At 47.3% G+C, this 20,383-nt stretch overlaps 1 protein-coding gene across 1 annotated transcript in view; it reads left to right on the forward strand.

The window, feature by feature from the left end:
• The window catches only part of MMP17 (matrix metallopeptidase 17), a 151,403-nt gene that overhangs the window by 89,301 nt on the left and 41,719 nt on the right, over positions 1 to 20,383 (forward strand). Inside the window, exon 2 of the mRNA XM_035099020.2 lies at positions 16,093 to 16,225. Within this exon, the coding sequence (XP_034954911.2) occupies positions 16,093 to 16,225 (133 nt within the window). The remainder of the gene's footprint in view (positions 1 to 16,092; positions 16,226 to 20,383) is intronic.

A 20,383-nucleotide genomic window follows, 5' to 3' on the forward strand; every position in this document is an offset into this window, starting at 1 on the left:
ATCTGTGCATTTCAATGTGTTTCAGCTCCAGCCGTGATACTTGTCTGTGCGCAGGATCCTTGTGTGCCCATCCTAACTCTCAAACTGTGCATGTGTGCTGTGCTATCAAGAGTCAGTAGGCAGGTCTCCTGCTGGTTTCTGTGGGCCTTTAAGAACACAAAAAACTGACTTTATATTGAGTCAGACCACCAGCCCATCGAAATAAGGAATGTCTGCACTCCTCGGCACCTGAGTTTCAGACAAGGGGTCTTTCCTAGCTCTACCTGTGGGGAATTGAACCTGGGACCTTCTGCACTCAAAGCAGATAGCCTGCCACTGAGCTGCAACCCTCCCTGTTGCACCTTGTATTGCATTGTATGGCAATACAGTGACTTGCAAAGAAACCCATAAAGGTCACCTGGTACACATGCGCAATCGGAGCAAGGAACTTGTAACATGCCAACAGATTGGAAGAAAGGAAATGCGACCTCTCCCTGTCTGGTTGCCTGCAGACCATTGTGGCCCGCCATAGACGAGCTGCCATTTCACAAACTTGGTTTCATGCAGGCTCTTCTCTTCACGTTTGGAAGCATCCCACAAATTTCTGTGCATTTTAATGTGAGTTGCCTCTTCTGCGCGGCAGCCCCGCTGCCGTAGTGTCACCGGGAGCAGTAATGGGTCTGTGCGAAAATTGCCACAGGGAACAAAACGAACGAGGCTGAGGGGAAACAAACCGTCCTCTCAAGCAATGGAGGCGATTAGCCTACATTAGCCGGGAATTGCCACACAGCTAAATGCGTGGCTAATTGAGTCGAGAAGGGGGAAAGTCACAGAGTTTAAAAGCAACTCATTAACCTAGCGAGAGAGCGAGTGCGAAAATGCACATGAAGTTTGGGGGGGTGGAGAGAGAAATTGCCAGCAGCAGGAATGTTCAGTATAATCGGTTGGTAGCATGTAGGATCCATTGTGTGGCCCATTTTGTGCATCTTTTTAAGTTCAGGCATATACCGTTCCACTCGCCATGGTGAGCGTTTTGTTGCTCTGCCGAGGCTAGCGAGTAAAACCTTAGCCTTCCTCACCAGCTTTGTTTCCTTGGGGCAGGGGAATATCTCCCGGTAGGGCTGGGACCCTGGAGAGTTGCAGCTGGTCATTGTAGATGATAAGAGTATAAGACGGCTTCCTATGTTCCTGCATAAGCTTCCTAGTGGTCCACAAGCCCTCGAGAGCCCATGCCCATCTGTGTAGGTTGGGGGACCTATTTTGGCACCCCAAGCAAGATTTTTATTAGGACAAATTTGGCACGTGGGCAGATGATGTCTAGTGATTTGGTGCTTTGACGTTGCAAGCAGCAAGGCGCTGGTAACATGAAGCATTCCCCCCTCATTGTTTTAGCAAATGTTCCCATGAAAGTGGTTGCGGGTGGCTTGCCCAAAATGGCCTGGAGGGCTGGGTTTGACCCCTATGTTAGAGGCTCCACAGCTCTGCTGCAGACAGCACTGAGCTTGATAGACCAATGGTCTGCCTCAGTGAATGAGAAGTTTATATATTGTGTTTGGCATGACACTTCCCTGCTATTGGTGTCTCTTCCCTTTTAATGATAACTCGACCTTCAAACATAGAGATTTCTTAAGGAAAAACCTTCTCCGGTGATCTCTACCCCAGAGGAACCTCAGCTGGCAAAAGCTGATTGGACAAGTTCGGCCTTTAGATGAGGAGGGAAGTAGTATGTTTGCAGGCAAACATATTGACACCCTTTGCAGAAAAGCCTTTTCAGCCAGCTTCTGAATGATTTTTTCCCCCTGAGCTGAATAATAATAATAATAACAAGCGATTACCATAGCAACCAGAGTGGCATGCAGCTTGTGGGAAGCTGGCGAGATCACAAGATCCAAATGGGCGACTCCTATGTACAACAGCAAAGGTTGGGCAACCTGGTAGTTGCCCGGTCATGCCATTCATAACATGGCCTTGGCAATTTCCAGGTTTATTGACCAGGTCACTCTGGCTTTGTTTTTACATAAACAAATTGTCACTGTGACTTCTCTTATTGAACGGCTTGGAGTGATGCAGAGAAGCAGGGAGACTCTTGGCAGGCAGAGAGAGAGAGAGAGATTGAAGGAAGATTCTGAATCTCTCTCCCTTCTCCCTCTCTTTGCCAGCCCTGAGATGATTACAAATGATGGCCTGTCATCAGAACAGCCTGCTTCTTGTCCGAGTGACAGCTGATGATGACTGGTGGATTGCTAACTACCTGCAGCATTGAGAAATTCAGGTGTAGTGTGGCAGGAGACAGCTGAGTCCTCAGTTAGTTGAGTTCCTGGCCTTTTGGGGCATTATAAATCTGGCAGAGGGCAGATTTGGAAATGGGACGTAGGAAACTGCCTAGCCCCAAAGTGATTATCCATCCGTAGCCTGATGTTGTCCACACTGATTCAGCAAGTGCTCGGGTAGAGAAGGGTTTTCCCCATTGCTCACTTCCTCTGGGAAAGCTGGGGGGGTCAATCCTAAGGATACTGGTAGCAGGAGGGTGCCGGTGTATCCGGAACATAAATACGGTAATTCCAGTGGCTACGACTGGTATTCACTATTGTTGCCACTTGGTTGACAAACGAGGCATAAATGGGGAAGCCAAAGTTGTTGAGCTTTTCTTTGGGGGGGGACACTTCTCCACCCAATCTCCCCAAGCTCTGGGTGCCGTGCCCAGGGCCGGTGCTAGGGTTTTTTGCGCCCTAGGCAAGATCACCTTCTGGTGCCCCCCCCATTAATAAAATAGAAAATAAATAAAATAAAATAAAATAGAAAATAATAGAAAATAAAATAATAAATAAATAAAAATAGAAAATAGAAAAAATAAAATACTAGAAAAAATAAATAAATAAACAGGCAGTACCGGTGGGCGGCGGGCAGACTGGCCAGCACCCCCTCCATTTTGGCGCCCTAGGCAGCTGCCTAGTTCGCCAAAATGGATGCGCCGGCCCTGGCCGTGCCACTATACAGCTGCAAGTATGCTACAAAGAGGTGCTGCACCAAAGAGGTGGCAGAACTCAGTTCCGGTGAGTTGCAGCTGAAATAAAGCACTGCACTGTGTCCCCTATGCATTGAAATGAATGGGATGGAATAATGTGATGAGAACATCATTAAGGGACTCAAAGTTATGTTATCTTGCTATAGCAGACTGTGAGATGGGTAATGTAGGTTCTGGCAGAAGTTGAACTGCAGTGGCACGGAATCACCTCTGCCTACGGCAAATGCAAACCTGAATGGCGTCATACATCACTAGTTGACCCTGGGACCTTCTGAGTGCAAGCCAGTTCCTACTGAACTATGGTTTGCCCTCTAAATGCAGGCTTCGCCAACCTGGTGCCCTCCAGATGTTGTAGTTCAACATCTGCCAGCCACCAGTAACCTTGGCTGAGTGGACATTTGAACCTGGTCTCCCAGGTCCTAGTCTGACATTCTAACCATTGTGCCTTTTTGCAAAATAAAAATAAAAATAACAATGTCCCATGGGGAGCTCACGAAGTTTAACAAATATGACACCGAAGCAAGAAAACACAGCTTACAAAAATGTAAAGCAGCCCCCCCCCCAAAAAAAATGTCTTCAAAGGTGTCTCATACTCAGATACATCCATCCTCTTGCCAAAAGAAAATGCAAGTTATTTCCCCTCCTCCCTCCTTAAAAGCCCCCCAAGAAATGTTAGAATGCATTGGAATAAACTCCCAGGCTGCTCCCTCCCATGCAGGCTATAAAGGTCCCAGGTGTTTATTTATTTTTTTGTGCGGGGGGGAGGGGGGGACAGAGCAGATGGGAAAGCTCGCTGGTCAAACCTACCCTTTTCACATAGGGACAAAGCCAATGAGTAGCTCCCACGCCTGCTAGCTAATGAGAAATGGTGCTCTCCCCTCTCATCATTGCATCCTTAGGGGAATCTTCATTGCCCAGTTCAGCATCATCAGAGACTGTTTTCTGCAGCACGGCAGACAAGAGGTGCCAGTTGTGCCCTCCCCGCTGCATTGTCGTCGTTGTTTTCTAAAGTCACCGCATGCTTGGAAAGAGGTTGGGGTACGGCGGGGGGAGTTCATTAGCAGGAACATTTCCACCCATGCCGCCATCCCATTCTTGGAGTCAGCTCAGATCAAATAAAAGATGTCAGGCTTTGAGCAAACTCCTCCGGCCTCTGCTAATGAAGCCTCCCCTTTTGTCCAGCGACTAGGACCTGGGCCCATTCCAGAGCCGCCGTTTCTCCTTCTAATGAATTAATCGGCCGGTGAACTGTGGACGGCTGCTCATTAGAGAGGTGTGCAATCGCTTTCGGAGCCCAAGTTGATGAAGAAAGGAAGAAAACTCCCCAGAAAGGAGGTGTTCCAAGGAAGGAAGGAAGGAAGGAAGGAAGGAAGGAAGGAAGGAAGGAAGGAAGGAAGGAAGGAAGGAAGGAAGGAAGGAAGGAAGGAAGGGGAATCTGTTCCTTAGGCATCCTTCTAATTAGCAAGCATTGCCAGTACCTTTCATTGGATAGCACTGCAAGGACTTTAAAGAATATGGGCCAGACAAATGGAAAAGCTGCTTTTTAAATGAATGGGAATAGAGTTTATTTGCTTCTTTTTGGCAACCAGAAGTACTTGGGATGGTTGGTCCAGTTGTGACTTGAGGGGTGTGTTTACATGTTGCATTAAACAAGTGTACAATCTGTGTGTATCTAGGGTTGTTCACATATGACTCTGAACACTTGCTGGTCTAACACCTTCCCACTCAGCCATGAAGCTCACTTAGGTCAGTCAGAGATGATGAGACGATATGGAAGTGGATGGTGCTGGGTCTACTCTGTGCACACCAACCTTAGCTCATTTGGAAAGAAGGGTGCGATATAAATAATAATGATTAGCTAAATAAATAATCAGAAGCTGATGCTGAACTTTTACATGATACTGCTTCAGCCTGAAATGGGAGGTAGATTTTAAAAATCTTTCCACTTTGTTAATAAAAAATTAATAAATCGCCCTGCATGGGGTAAGCGTGCATTTTATAGAAAAATGCAATGTGCTAGTTTACTATAAGCAAGGAGTGCTTTACATTGGGGGGGGGGTAAGAATATGACCCCTGTTATGTATTGAAGTCACTGTATATAGTTTTCCCTCGGGTCCGAGGCAGTTGTTTTAGGAGGGAACTTTAGGAGGGAATTTTGAATGATGTTTTGTTGCATTGTTCGAGCCAGCCTCTATAAAAGCAGGCTGGCTCAGCACTTCAGTTCTGTTCTGTTCTGACTCAAATAAAGAGCTGTTTGGAGAATTGCTGTGTTGTCTGCTGCTCACCCACAACTTAACATTGGCGACGAGGATGGGATTGAAGGACAGCAGAGCACGGCCAGAATCGGACACGCAATGAGCTAAATCACTGAGCGAAATCACATTCAGAGCTGACTGGTCTGGCTAGAGCACTGTGCGCCTTCCATCGCCATCCACGTCAGCATCGGAACCATGGTTTCATTCGTGCCTCTACCGCCATTCGCACCAGCCTCTGAATTGTGGGATACGTACCTCGCTCGGTTCGCTTGCTTCCTCCAAGCAAATGCACTGACAGCAATGTCCAATGAGCGGAAGCGGGGTCTCTTCCTCAGTCTATGTGGCTCCAAGGTATTCGAGAGAGCCTGGGCCTTGGTTGCACCTCTAGCCGCCGAGGCAGCACCATGGGACACGCTCCAAGGGAAGCTCCGTACCCACTACGCACCCAAGCCGTCTAAAATTGCTGCCCGCCACGTGTTCTACCACAGGAACCAGGCCGAGGGGGAGTCCACCAGCAATTACATCGCTGCTCTCAGGAAGGCCGCCCTACATTGTGAGCCTCTGTCTATCCCTGCAGTTCATCCCTTCATTCTGCATAATGGGCACACTATCTGTTGCATTTGACAAGGCGAGAGATTCCAAGCGTACACCAAAGTTACACAAAGTAATTTCTAACTTCACTCAAATTAGTAAAACAAGCTGATTTAACTCTGGCTGAGCAGGGAGGGTCATTCTTTCAGGGTCATCTTCTGTGCTGTTTTTGAAGGTTAAAAGGCTCTGCTTTGAAAATGTGTTTTTCAATATAATGCATCATCCACCGAAAAAAAAGCAGCGCGGGGAAGTGTCGACAGAAAATGCATTAAAGCGAGCAGTTTCAAAATTATAGCATTTCCATTGACAGTCCCGCCTTTGCAAAAAATGTAATGAACCCTGGGTCATCAAAGTGGTTTATTAAACTGATCCTGGCAGGATTATTATTATTTTTAAAAATGTTGCTTCAAAACTAAACAGTGCCAATAATGAGCACCAGGAGGGGAAACCTAGGGAACAAATAAATAAGCAGTGGTTGGGAGACACACAAACGGTTGTACAGTGGTGCCTCACTAGACGAATTTAATTCGTTCCACGGGTCTTTTCTTATAACGAAAAATTCGTCTAGCGAATCCCATAGGAATGCATTGAATTTTTTTAAAAAAACATTTTTGCCCATAGGAACGCATTAATTGAATTTCAATGCATTCCTATGGGAAACCGTGATTCGCTAGACGAATTTTTCATAAAACGAATTCGTCTAGTGAGGCAACCTCTGCTCGAAAAATCCTTTCGATAAGCGGAAATTTCGTTAAGCAGGGCATTCGTTAAGCGAGGCACCACTGTAATCCAAACCTGAGCTGCCCGTTTTGGTCGGATGAAAGCTGTCAAATGCATTTCATAACAAAAGCTGCTCTCTTCTCCTTTTCAACATTGCTGTAGGTCTTTAATAAGGCCTACATTGCGGCAGGAAGCAGCCTTGTTTCATCTCATGCTTTTTGTCCATCTAGCTAAGCCCTGATTAACCTGGCAGCGTCTAGATGTTTTGGACCACATCTCCCCCCCCCCAGCCCCAGCCAGGCATGGGAATTGTAGTCCAAAACATCTGAAGGACACCAGATTGCTCCAAGGAGTTCGAAGTGGCACACGTGGTACTCCTCCTCCTCTTCATTCTGTACCCACAACGACCCTGTTAGGTAGGTGACGCTGAGGGAGAGCGACTGACCTAAAGTCGCCCAGGGAGCTTCAGGGCTGAGTGGGGATTTGAATCCTGGTCTCCAGGACTGAATCCAACCAGGACACCATATGCTATACTGGCTGGCTGCAGGTAACAATAATAATAATAACAACAACAATAATAATAACAATAATTTTATTATTTATACCCCGTCCATCTGGCTGGTTTCCCCCAGCCACTCGGGGCGGCTTACAGCAGGCATCCCCAAACTTTGGCCCTCCAGATGTTTTGGACTACAATTCCCATCATCCCTGACCACTGGTCCTGTTAGCTAGGGATCATGGGAGTTGTAGGCCAAAACATCTGGAGGGCTGCAGTTTGGGGATGCCTGGCTTACAGCATATATCAGAACATACTAACAGATGTCTTCTAAAAGATAGTTGTTCATTTCTTTTGTTCAGTTTCTGTTAATTGGTTAATTGGTTCTCATGGGAAACTTACAGATTCTTGCTTCACACAATTAACTCAAGGCAGTGTCAATTTACTCTTGGCAGAAAGCCAAGGTCTGCCTGACCTAGAAACTACTCTCTTCTGATTGGTTAACGACCAGCACTGAACTCTGTTATCAAGGAATGCTAGCACAGTTGGTTTTTGTTAGGTGTTAGGAGTAGAAGTGCTGTGTATATGGTTGGAGAGAGAAAGAGTAAGGATTTATTTTGCTTTGCTTTGTATGCAGAAACTCTGCTGCTTTTATTTTCTTTTAATAAATCCTGTAAATAGTTATTCTGCGTCTAGCCGACTAGTCATTTCCACCTCAACTAGCTTCTGCGCTGTGCAGGAAAACTCTGCTACGTTTGGGCTAAAGCCACTAGAGCTATGCCTGACACTTCAAAATTCTAAGATCTTTAACATCTGAAAGGGGTGTTACACAGAGAGGGCGCCAGTACCAAGAAGGCCGTCTTCCTGGTTCCTTGTAACCTCACTTCTCGCAGTGAGCGAACCAGTAGAAGACATTGGGAGGAGGACCTCAGTGTCTGGGCTGAACAATGGGGGTTATAATTCCCATTGCACACCTAGCAAATGGGGGATCTTTTCAGTGTCGTTCAGATACTTGTAACTCCAACAGTATCTGACCATACATGAAAGTCTTGCAGGCAAAGGTTTGGGCATTTTGGATCAATATGTGAAATATGACCCCCAGCAAAGCATCCTGGCCTGCCTAAGATTTCTTGTCTCTCTCATACGGTATTTGTGGTTTCAAGGCAGGGGTCTCTCTCTCCCTGTCCTACCTGGAGATGCTGGGGATCGAACCAGGCACCTGCTGCGTGTGAAGCAGATGCTATAACCCACTGAGCTTTGTACCCCCAGACTCAAGTCAAGTCAAGTCAATGTTTATTACGGCAAACAGCCAGCATATTAAACCAGAAATTCTGCATAATTCTCTACATGAACAATAAAAGCAACTGATATGGGGTTTTAACAGTCAATATATAATACTTAAAATATAGGGCCAGCGGAATAAAACACCATAAAAGAATAAGAAATTTAACTAAGAACTGTAGCCACAATATCATCATCGGAGGGCAGGACAAATTGTTATAATATGTTATTCAATAAAAGAGATTTACGTTTTTTAATAGCTAAGGTGCAGAATTTGGCCACAGCGTAGGATGCTGAGCTCAAAGAGTCTTCCAGAAGGAATTTGTGTAACGTTTCAGGGGGGAAATTCCAGATAATATGGCAAGGGTGTGAATTTTGATAATAGGGGTAAAATGAGTCACGATCGTTCTTCATTATAGAATTCACAGAATAGAAGAATGTGAATAATAGATTCCACCTTGTTGGACATGCATGGACAGAGGCGCTCTTCGATTGGTATAAGCAAGAATTTGCCGTGTAAGACAGCTGAAGGCATCGCATCAAATCGGGCTCTGGAAAAGGCCCATCTATAAGATTCATAGATAATATTGGATAGGTACGGGGCAACTGCCAGATTAGGCCAAGATTTTAGACACCTGTAGTTCTTAGGAAGTAAGGCATCTTCTTTTTGCAGTTCAATGTCAAAAAGCCAAACCCCCAGACTCAAACCCCATCCATCAGAGTGAAGTCAGTTGATTGGCAGGTGGAGATTTTTTTATTTCACAGGCTTTGCAAGCCTTATCTGATCCCCTGGTGGACCAAGTTTGGCCCACAGGTCACAGGCTTCGCACCCCTGGAGAAAAATGAGCATTGGATGGAGCTGCAAATGTCACCCTGGTTCCAGAGACATTTGCAGTCAAAGGCAGCCTTTTGTTCAGCCCCTGAAGGCTCAGTGGGATTCTGCCCCAGCTGTGTTTACCACAGGGAGCGGCACAAAGCGAGGTCTCTGCGAGAAGGAAAATATCTCAAGACATTTCTGCCTATCCCAGCACTTCTGATTTTGTATTAGTATTATTATTATTCTCTTCTGAGCACTGTGAACAATGGCACAGCTTTTTTTCCCTCCAAACTTTTTAGCATTCAGCAATAATGCTGGAACATCTGAATATTTTTTATTTTCAAGTTGGATCTTTTTGTTGGTTCCATGGAGGAAGTTTTGAGAACTGGAAGAGAAAGCGTGTCAAATATGCTGTTGAAAGGAGGCCGTTCTATGCTAGGATGTACAATCAACTCAGGGGCTTCTGGATCCAGACATTGCAATGGCTATAGCAAGTGGATTTAGAGTGTGGAGACATGGGATCAAAGCCCCAGTGACTTTTGACAAGCCAGTGGCCTCCCCTATAAGGTTGTCGTGAAGATAGGTCACCACACTGAGCCACGCTGCTGTAACCTTCAAGTTTGACAGCTGTGATGTGCAGCTGGCTCGCAGTTGCCCTTGAAGACGATTGAAAAGCTTCAGTTGCTTTAGATTCTGCAGCCTCACAGGACTGTTGTGTTACATTTCAGAATATATCCTCATCACTAGTTGGCTTCCAAGCCCATTCAAGGTCCTGGTATAAAAGCCCAACACAGTCCAGAACCCACAAATCTTAGAGACCACCTCACCCTCTATAAAACTGGTTTTCCTTCCTCAAATATGTTCTCCATCTCACTTTCTTTTAAGCACTGAAACTAAGCTTCTAGATTTCATGGCATACAAAGGAAGGGTGACCGACTCTGGGGTTGCGGCGCTCATCTCGCATTATTGGCTGAGGGAGCCGGCGCTTTTCCGCAGACAGCTTCCGGGTCATGTGGCCAGCATGACAAAGCTGCTTCTGGTGAACCAGAGCAGCACACGGAAACATCGTTTACCTTCCCGCTGTAGCAGTACCTATTTATCTACTTGCACTTTGACGTGCTTTCGAACTGCTAGGTTGGCAGGAGCTGGGACCGAGCAACGGGAGCTCACCCCGTCGCAGGGATTTGAACCGCCGACCTTCTGATTGGCAAGCCCTAGGCTCTGTGGTTTAACCCACAGCGTCACCTGCGTCCCTTGAGAGGCGTAAATGTCAGTTTTGACTCACAGGTTCACCCCTCTGCTATAAATGCTTCTCCATCTCTCACATTTGCCGTCTTGAAGAGTGTGCTGTCTTCGTCTTTGCTGAGGCTCCTGCAATGATTTTCCTTCCAGAGATGCTCCACAATCAGCCAAATTGGCCCATTCTGTAGCATACCAAAGCTTCCTTAACAATTAGAGGATTGAGAACATGGGTTCCGTAGATGTCAAGAAAACCAAATTGCACTCTGCCAAGATGTGGCGATCGATGGGCCAACGTAGGGTTGCATGTCTGAGATGATTTTTCAGGACCCATCAAGAGCAAATTGTGTATCTCATTTCTGTCGCAGCTACTTTTGCCGTACAAAGGAACAAATAATTGCAGCGGGGAGCTGTCGGGGATTGTGCAGGCTGCCTCCTGGACCACACTTGCCTCGCGATGAAGAGGTTGCTTTGCCAGGGGTTGGTTTGGGGGACGTGCTCCTAACAAATGGTTGCCAAAGCAATCAGGAAGGAAGGTGTGGTGGGAGATTGGAGGGAACAAGAGCATGGATGGATTGTATAGTTGTGTATAGGAAGGGAGGTGATGAATGGGAGTATGGAAGAAAGGATGGCTTGGATAAGAAGAAATGGTGATGCAAAAATGAAAGGAAGGAAGGAAAGAAGAATGGATGGATGGAGGAAGAATGGATGGATGTAGAAGATGAAAGCAAAGGGGCATGGTGCATGTAATAAAATTGATATTTTTAGTCATTTTTAACTTGCCCAAACCAACCCAAAGAAGTTTGCAAACAAACAAGGAGACTTCCAAGAATGTCACCAGTGATAAAATGGGAAGGGGATTCCCAGTTTCAGTACCAATTGTGATATCTTGCATGGGGAAAGTCCCGGGTTCAATCTCCCAACATCATCTAGCACAGGGCATTATAATTGTAACAACAGACCACACACTGCTGGGTAAGTCTTAAAATGCTTTGCTTACAAAATGTTCCAAAGGTCAGATTCATGCATTTATCTAAGCAGCAGCAAAAAGAACACAGGCAGAATAGGTAGAAAATACAGAAATATAACTTCAGACACACGCTCTAAGCTTGGAGTTTGCTTAGGCACATCTTCCTCAGTCACTTACATGGTGCAGAGAGGGAGGGAAGAGGAAGAGAAGGTTTTACTTGGAGAAGACCTATCTGAGTCTAGGAGTCTAACCCTGCAATCCAAACCCTTTCGTGCACTAACTGGCACTCATGAATACAGGTAGTTATGTTTTACTGCAGTTTCCCACAAGCAGTTGGAACAATTTGTGGCATCGCAGCATCTCAGCCAATGGTTGACAGAGCCATGTGGCAACTATGTTTTTTATTTTAAAAAATAGCCTTTCGTATATAACATGATTCACAGTGAAGTTGCAGGAACTTCACTAAACGCTAGTGAAATCTATCTCATGCTCTCTTTTGCATCAGAATCTCAGTGGTGCACTGGAGGGTAGTCCATTAGGATAAATGGGGCTCTGTCCTTACTAGGGTGTGGCACTGCCCATTGGCTTCCTCCTCCTTGGTCTGAATATTGCCTTTGTAGCACTCAACAGGTGGGAAGGGGCAGCTGGTTGACTCTCCCAGTCATTGTCTCTGGCTCCGCTTGTTGCTGTGCTCCTTGCCTTCTGCCCTACCAGTTACAGTAGCCCCCCCAGACACTTGAAAGATCTACATTGGCTCCCAGTACGTTTCCGAGCACAGTTCAAAGTGTTGGTGCTGACCTTTAAAACCCTAAATGGCCTTGGTCCAGTATACCTGAAGGAGCGTCTCCACCGCCATTGTTCTGCCCGGACACTGAGGTCCAGCTCCGAGGGCCTTCTGGCGATTCCCTTGTTGCAAGAAGCCAAGTTGCAGGGAACCAGGCAGAGGGCTTTCTTGGTGGTGACGCCCGCCCTGTGGAGCGCCCTCCCATCAGATGTCAAAGAGAAAAACAGCTACCAGATTTTTAGAAGACATCTGAAGGCAGCCCTGTTTAGGGAGGCTTTTGATGTTTAATAGATTATTTTATTTCATTTTTCTGTTGGAAGTCACCCAGAGTGGCTGGGGAAGCCCAGCCAGATGGGCGGGGTATAAATAATAAATTATTATTATTATTAATTACAGTATTACTGCTGCATTGCTGAAATGGATGGCGGAGATCAAAATACTAAACAACTCAAAGGGCAGCCAAGATGGGGAGACTTGCAGAGGCCAGTTTCCCATTAGAACAATGCAGAACCTGAGAATTTTCTGCTGTGCTGTCCCAACCGTCTCCTGGGGTATGACTTAGACATGAAGCGGTCAAGCGCTGCTGTTCTAACCTGATGTTGACACTCAACATTAATCATTGCCAAGAGAGAGGACTTAATGGGGTATTGACCCAGTTAAAAGCCCCAGGTGGATAGCAGCCCTTAACAGCTCGATATTTCGATACTTCTTGGGTGCTGATCAAGAACAATGACCGTTGTCACCCCAATCACCACCGAACCTTCTGTTTCCTCTGCTGATGCAAGACGGGTGTGAATTGTCAAAATGAATGAGTGCATTTCACCCCCCCCCCTTAGAATTGTGCTGCACGGATCCAGCATCCTCATCCTCTAGCAAACATTTGATCAAACTTTTTGCTAAGTAGCGAGGGGTCGCTTCTTCTGGAAGCCTCTGCTTTTACCCTTTCAGGAAGAGCAGTCGACTCTCAGCTTCTCACCAAAACTGTTGATGTTACAGGTATCTCCACAGCAGTCACATCCACAACCCCTAATATCTTAGGTGGGCATGCTGAGGAAAGCCAGATACCTATGGGTGTGGTTGCAGAAGTCCCACCAGCCCCAGACTGGCCTGTGGTTCAGTCTGGAGAAAACACAGCCCTCCACTTGAAGGCTAAACTCCAGCACCCATCAACCCTAGTCCAGTGTTTCTCAACCTTTTTTGGGCCACGGCACACTTGTTCCATGAAAAAAATCACGAGGCACACCACCATTAAAAAAGTTAAAAAATTTAACTCTGTGCCGCCCTATATTGACTATAATTATGACTGTAAGAAACACTTGCCAATTGCTGTGTTGGTTGCAATCTCCTGTAATAAGGCTTCACAAGCCGTCCGGCGGGTCAGCGCTGTATATTGGCGGCTGCCAGGCTCGTTTGCACTGAGCTTTGGGAAAGAGGAGGAGAAATATTGCTTTCCGGCGGGTCAGTGCTGGGTATTGGCGGCCGCCAGGCACGTGACAATGCAAATCGCCCTTCTCGTCGCCGCACGTCGCGGCACACCAGCCAGCGTCTCGCGGCACACTGAGAAACGCTGCCCTAGTCAACGTGGCCAGTGGAGATGTGCTCCAACAAGATCCAGAAGGCAGCAGGTTCTCCTGTCCCTGTTGTTAACCCCAACATCTCAAAACTCCTCTCCCCACAGGAACCCACCCAGACCCTGTACAGTGGTGCCTCACTTAACGAACGAAATTTTCGCTTAAAGAAAGGATTTTTCTAGCGGAGTTTTCCTCGCTAGACAAATTCATTTTACGAAAAATATGTCTAGCGAATCGCGGTTTCCCATAGGAATGCATTGAAATTAAATTAATGCGTTCCTATGGGCAAAAAAAAAAAAAATTCAATGCATTCCTATGGGATTCGCTAGACGAATTTTTCGTTATAAGAAAAGACCCGTGGAACGAATTAAATTCGTCTAGCGAGGAACCACTGTAGTTGTCATATGAAGCCAGTCTCCATGTGCCCCCTCCCGAGGGATGCATGGAGGGCAGTGACATGAGAATGAGCCTTCTCAGTGGTGGCATTGAATTCTCTCCCAAGGAAGATGGGTCTGGCTTCATCACTGTTTGTTTTTAGGTGCCAAGCAAAAACCTTCTGATTCACTCAGGTCATTGGACTTAATTTTCTGCTTATCTTTGGGTGGGGTGGAGTTGACTCTACACACACACACACACACACACACACACACACACACACACACACACATTTGAGCAACATTTAGTGTTGTTTTTACTCTTGTTTTTGCACTCTTTAATGCTTGTTTTTGTAAGTAGCATTGAGTTCACCTTTGTGGGAAAAGAAAATTTAAGCCTTGGGTCTGTGCCCTTTGACTCTGTTTCAGCTAGTGTGGTGTAGTGGTTGAGTGGTGGACTCGTAATCTGGTGAATTGGGTTCGCATCTCCGCTCCTCCACATGCAGCTGCTGGGTGACCTTGGGCTAGTCACACTTCTCTGAAGTCTCTCAGCCCCACTCACCTCACAGAGTGTCTGTTGTGGGGGAGGAGGAGAAAGGAGATTGTTAGCCGCTTTGAGACTCCTTCGGGTAGTGATAAAGCGGGATATCAAATCCAAACTCCTCCTCTTCTTCTTGGTTTCACAGTGCATTCTTCCAGTTTTGCTTGTTTTTTCGTAATCTGTTATCCAACTCTCTTAAGTGCACCCCATTGGGGCTGTGGCGGACCTACATTTGGGGGGCCATCCTTTCATCACTGCTCCAGGAGAAACACCCCGGGACTCTCCAGACATTCCTGGCCGCCCCATCACAATAAAGGTGCTGGCTGAGTGGTGGAGAGGCCACACTTGGCCTCCTTCGCCCCCTCAAGATTGGGAGGGCTCAGCCCCATCCCCAAAGACTTGGGGGGGGGCTGAAAACACCTCAGCCCTATAGAGTTGGTGCCTATGTTTGGGGGCCCTGAAGCTTGAACTGTCATGGGGGGCCCTTCGCAACCAGCAATGTGGGCTGGGTAACCACTGCTATCTTCTTTAATGGGGTTGTTCCATGGCAGATCATCACAATGTGTGTGTGTGTGTGTGTGTGTGTGTGTGTGTGTGTGTGTGTGTGTAACACTACAACATCTCATATTTTGATTAAAATTGCTGTACTGGATTATTTCACATGTCAAAGTCAGTGGTGGGAATAAAAAAATCCCATGCCTTATCGTTTTCAAGTAATTAGGAGGAAGTAGGGAAGTGTTGTCTATCTGCATGATGTACTTTTCAAAGCAATTTTTTTAAGCAACGTGGATTGAAGTTGTTTTCTGGGGCCCCTTCAGGATTAGGAGCCCTGAGTCTTAGGCATGCATCCCCAAACTGCGGCCCTCCAGATGTTTTGGCCTACAACTCCCATGATCCCTAGCTAACAGGACCAGTGGTCAGGGATGATGGGAATTGTAGTCCAAAATATCTGGAGGGCCGAAGTTTGGGGATGCCTGGTCCTAGGCATCATTATTTTTGCAGTAGATCTTATCCTTCATTGGGTTTCTGAAAGACCCCTGTCTCTTGCCCAGAGCATCATCACCTTCCCCTTCGCTGTTATCTCACCAAGACGCACGTGGACCCCTTTAGTGACAAGATGGAAGTGCAACCCGGAGTTTCCTATAACTGCTCGTCTATGTAATCAAAAGTGTTTTGTAGCTGGTTAGGAAAATTAAATGTCAGCTCTGGGATGCATGAAGGTCATCAGATTCCATTACTTAAAGTAATGTACATAGATCTGTTCTGACACATCCATTTGTTAATGAGGGATGCGGCGTTCGATGTGGAAGCCGAGTGTAAACATGTAAGAGTGTGTGAGGGTGAGAGAGAGAGAAAGAAAGAGAAAAGGTGAGGTGGAACTAAAGAGACACTTTGACGTATTGAATCACTTCTTTCTTTTCTCAACTTCTCCTTTTTTGGTTTTAACAGGATTGGCTGACAAAATTCGGCTATCTGCCCCCTCCAGACCCCATTACAGGGAAACTGCAGACACAGGAAGAGCTCACCAAAGCCATTGTGGCCATGCAGCAGTTTGGCGGCCTTGAAACCACTGGGATTCTAGGTGAGTAGAGAACTGGGAGGAGAACATTTGTTGTTTCCAACATAGCTCAATACAGTGGGTGCCATTTTTTATTTTATTTTTAATGCTGGTGGGCCCATTTGTATTTGTGAGTGCCACCCCATCTGGTCATTTCACTTCCTCTTCCTTTGATAAAAACCACCCACCTCCCAAAGAAAGAGAGGGAGAGGGAGAACTCATTGCATTTCCAAGGAATCTAGGCAAAAGTCAGACTGAATAGAATTCATCTTAGCTTGAAAAGCACATAGAGTTGACAGAAGAAAAGAGCATCATTCTTCTCAACTTCCTCCTTCGGTTTTCCAAGCAAGGGGGGGGGGGGAAGTGACCATTACACCACCTTATGACTCAAGGGGGCAGTGTGTTAGGGGGTTCAGAGACTTCACAGGCGCCGGAGAAAGACCTCAAGAGTGCCCCAGGCGGCATGGTAGCAGCTTAGTGGTTGACCATGTCCTTTGCATGCAGAATGAGCTTAGCACTCATTTCCACGTTAATTGCAACTGGAGTTTTGCTTCAGGAAGCAAATTACATAGAAATGAGCACTTTGGTTCTGGAAGTGGCTTTTACATCACACAAAAGCAATGTGGAAATCTGTCTGGTAGATTCAGAATTCAGGTGCACATTGGTTTGTCTTTGCCAACCTGATGCCCTCCAGATGTTTTTGAAAGGTGATTACTGGGGCTGTTGGAATCGCAGTCCAAAACATCTGGACGGCACCAGATTGGCAATTGGCTCCTTAGACCATGGGTGGGCAAACTAAGGTCCGCGGGCTGGATCAGGCCCAACTGCCTTCTGGATATGGCCCGCAGACGGTCCGGGAATCGCTGCGTGGATCACCAGTGCATGCGTTCTTTCCCTCTCCGTCCTCCCTCTCCCTCCCTCCTCCTGGCTTCTCTGCGCCCTGCCTAGAGGAGGAAGGAGGCTGGGCATTTTAAGCAGCCCCTCTCTGGAACCCTTTCGTGTGCCACTCATCATCCCTCCACTGCCGCCGCCAGCCCCTGCCGCTCGCAAGACACAGGTAAGCAGCCCCTGGGGCTCATGGTGCTCTTGCATAATTTTTTTCCCCAAAATATAGTCCGGCACCCCACAAGGTATGAGGGACAGTAGACCGGCCCCCTGCTGAAAGAGTTTGCTGGCCCTTGCCTTAGACCATTGCAAAGCAGAGCCGAACGTTGGAAAAGCGAGAGATGCGGCAGCAGAAATCCGCTTGGATACAAACCATGTTTCTTTTATTGCACTTCTCTATCCTGCCTTTCCATCTGAGATGGCATATGCGATTCTCCTGCCTGTCTTCTCTTAATAACGACAACAACCCTGATAGGTAGGTGGAAGGGGGAGACAGTATAGAGAACCTCCCCCTTGCATCAGAAGTAGCTCCTCCCTAAGCAGTGATGGAAGCGAGGGCTCTGAGGAAACCAGTCAGGAAGTGGAGGGAGAGTGCCAGGGCTCTGGCAGCATGGGAGAGCCCTGGCTACACAGGAGGGAGGAGATAGAGGGGGAAAAGGGGAAGAAGGAAAGCATGGAGCATAGACCCTTTCCTCCGGTTCTGGAATTACGCAGGAGAAGAAAGGGGAGGAGGTTTACTGTCCCAAGACTCTTATGTTGGAGGAAGTCACACGGAGGGGCAGTGCCGGATTCTGCATCGGAATGAGCAGACATGTTTTCCACACCTGTTTCACTGTAAATAGAGCGCACCAATAAAATACTGTTTAAAGACAAGCATGTGGAGCGTCGTTACTCTGGAGTAGTCGCAAGAACCCCTGACAGTAGGTTAGGCAGGGGGGGGGATTGGCTCAAAGTCCCCACCCAGGGAGCTTCGTGGCGGAGTGGGGATTTGAACCCTGCTCTCCCAGGCCCCTAGTCCGACACTCTGACCGAAACGCCATGTTGTGAGCAAGATTAACAGTGCGGGCATTCCTTGGCAAACGACACCACGTCCCCTCGGAAGAGGAAAGGCTGTTAGCAGTAACATATGTTCAGAATGACTCAAATGAAATAAAAGTTATGCAAAGGCGGGGGAGGCTGGAGGAGGGTTTGCAAGACGAGTCAGCTTGCCCCCAACCCACCCACCGCAACACAGCCTTCTGTCCAGTAGGGAACCAGAAGCAGTAGCTGATCGGGGAATCTTCACCCTTTCATTCCGCAGCTGCTCTCGTGGCCTCTTGGCAGCTTCCGCTGGGAGAGGAAGGCTGCCTGCGTGCGAGAAGCAGACGGTCTCGCCTGCAATCCCGGGGAAGTAATTACATGGCTCAGGTGTTTTGTCGCCCCGTGCGGCCGACAACCCGAGGCGGGCAATTATTTCGCCAGCCTCTCACGCTTCTGGGGTGGTAGTGGGGGGTTTCCGCAATGTGGTGCGGAGAGCTGCCTGTCTCTTCCTGTCTTCCCAAACCACCTCTGAAACACGTGAGCCGTCCAGACATCTGGCATGCCTTTTCCTCCTCACCCCCCCAAAACCCTCCTGCCCCTGTTTCGCTTTATTTCTTGCCCACCCCTCCCCAGCTTAATTACTTTGCAGATTGCTAACGACTTTATAAAAGTTGACCTTAAGCACAGCTAAAATGAGCTAGGAGAAAGAGAAGCCACAGCTTTGTGACAAAATCTCAAGGGGGGGGGGGCAGATTGTGCGTTGTTGTTATTACCACATAATAATATTAATGAGTTGAAGCCATCTAAGTTTTACTCAGAGTAGACCCCTTGACTCAAGTTATGCTGTCTTCCTGGAAAGGGGGTTTCATTTCGCTGCCGTGGGAGCCCGGGAAAACCACTGGTTTTCCCCATCTCTACCTGAAAGCATCCTTTTCTAACTGCTAACTTCCTTCGGACTTCATTCCACCAGTATAAACAACCCCTTTCACCATAAGGCCTAAGTACTTCTCTGCAGCTCCTGCAGCTCCTGGATAGCTCCTCTTCTCTCCCCACGATGACCCAAAATCCAGAGGCAGCTAAGCAAATTGAAGGAAATCGCACATCTTTTTTCAGAAGGCTAGTTTTCTCAACACAGGATTTCCACATTGCCCACAGCCCAAAGTGGCTCTCTGTTTCAGGAACAGAGAGGCTTTTTCCTCCCCAAGGGCCGCATTCCCTTCTGGGCAACTTTCTGGGGGGTCGTATGCCACTGGTGGGAGGGGCCAGAAGCAGAAGCGGGTGGGGCAAAAAGGGAGTACATTTCACCACTGTTCTAAGTACTTTCTATGCACACAACCTCACAGACCTTGCTGTCTTCCATCCACGTGAGCAGGAAGCATTCTCAGTTCAAGGACACAGTGCGGCCAGGCAAAAACCCATTTGGGTTGTAAGGGCAGGGCCTGGGGAGAATTCCGAGGGCCGGATAGAGAGGACGTGAGGGCCGCTCGCAGCTCCTGGGCCAGGGGCTCCCCTCCCCCTGGTTTCGGGAAAAGCTTGAAGGAACCTGCTAATTATGATGCCCTCTTTCTTTGCCAAGTGCAGAGAAGCTTTTAGGGCAGCTATGTGTGACTCAGGCTTTGAACAGCAGCCACTGTCTTTTGAACAGCTCTTCAAGCTTCTCCTCCCTTTCTCCCCCTCCCCCTCCCATATCGCCACATCTCCGGGACTCTCCTTCTCAGTTCCTAATTAAATTCATGTAATTATTTCTCCCCCATCTTATCGGATGCAGCAAGGTGCCCGGGAGCGAAAAGAAGGAACAGTTTGCTTTCATTGGTTGGCCCGCGCTTTCGTTGAAATTGGAAGTGCGCACGCCACTTAAATTTAAAGGAGAGCGTGTAATCTTTTCCTCTTAAAGAGCAGCTTGGAAATGGCAGGGTGTGCCTGTTTTTTTGTTTCTGTTTTTCCTTTTGAGGAAACTCGAAGCAATTCCCAGCACGTATCTTGTGTGTGAATCTTCGGGGGTTGCATTGACTTTATGTAAAGAAAAACAGTGGGAATAATAATAATAATTTTATTTATTTATTTATTCCCCAGCCACTGTGGGCGGCCCCCAACAGAATATTAAAAACATGATAAAACATCAAACATTAAAAACTTCCCTAAACAGGGCTGCCTTCAGAGGTCTTCTAAAAGTCAGATAGTTGTTTGTTTCCTTGACATCTGACGGGAGCATAGCTGCCAAGTTATCCCTTTTTTTAAGGGATTTTCCCTTATGCTGAATAGGCTTCCTCGCGAGAA

The sequence above is a fragment of the Zootoca vivipara genome, chromosome 17 (genome assembly GCF_963506605.1).
Source record: "Zootoca vivipara chromosome 17, rZooViv1.1, whole genome shotgun sequence".
Lineage (NCBI taxonomy): Eukaryota > Metazoa > Chordata > Lepidosauria > Squamata > Lacertidae > Zootoca > Zootoca vivipara.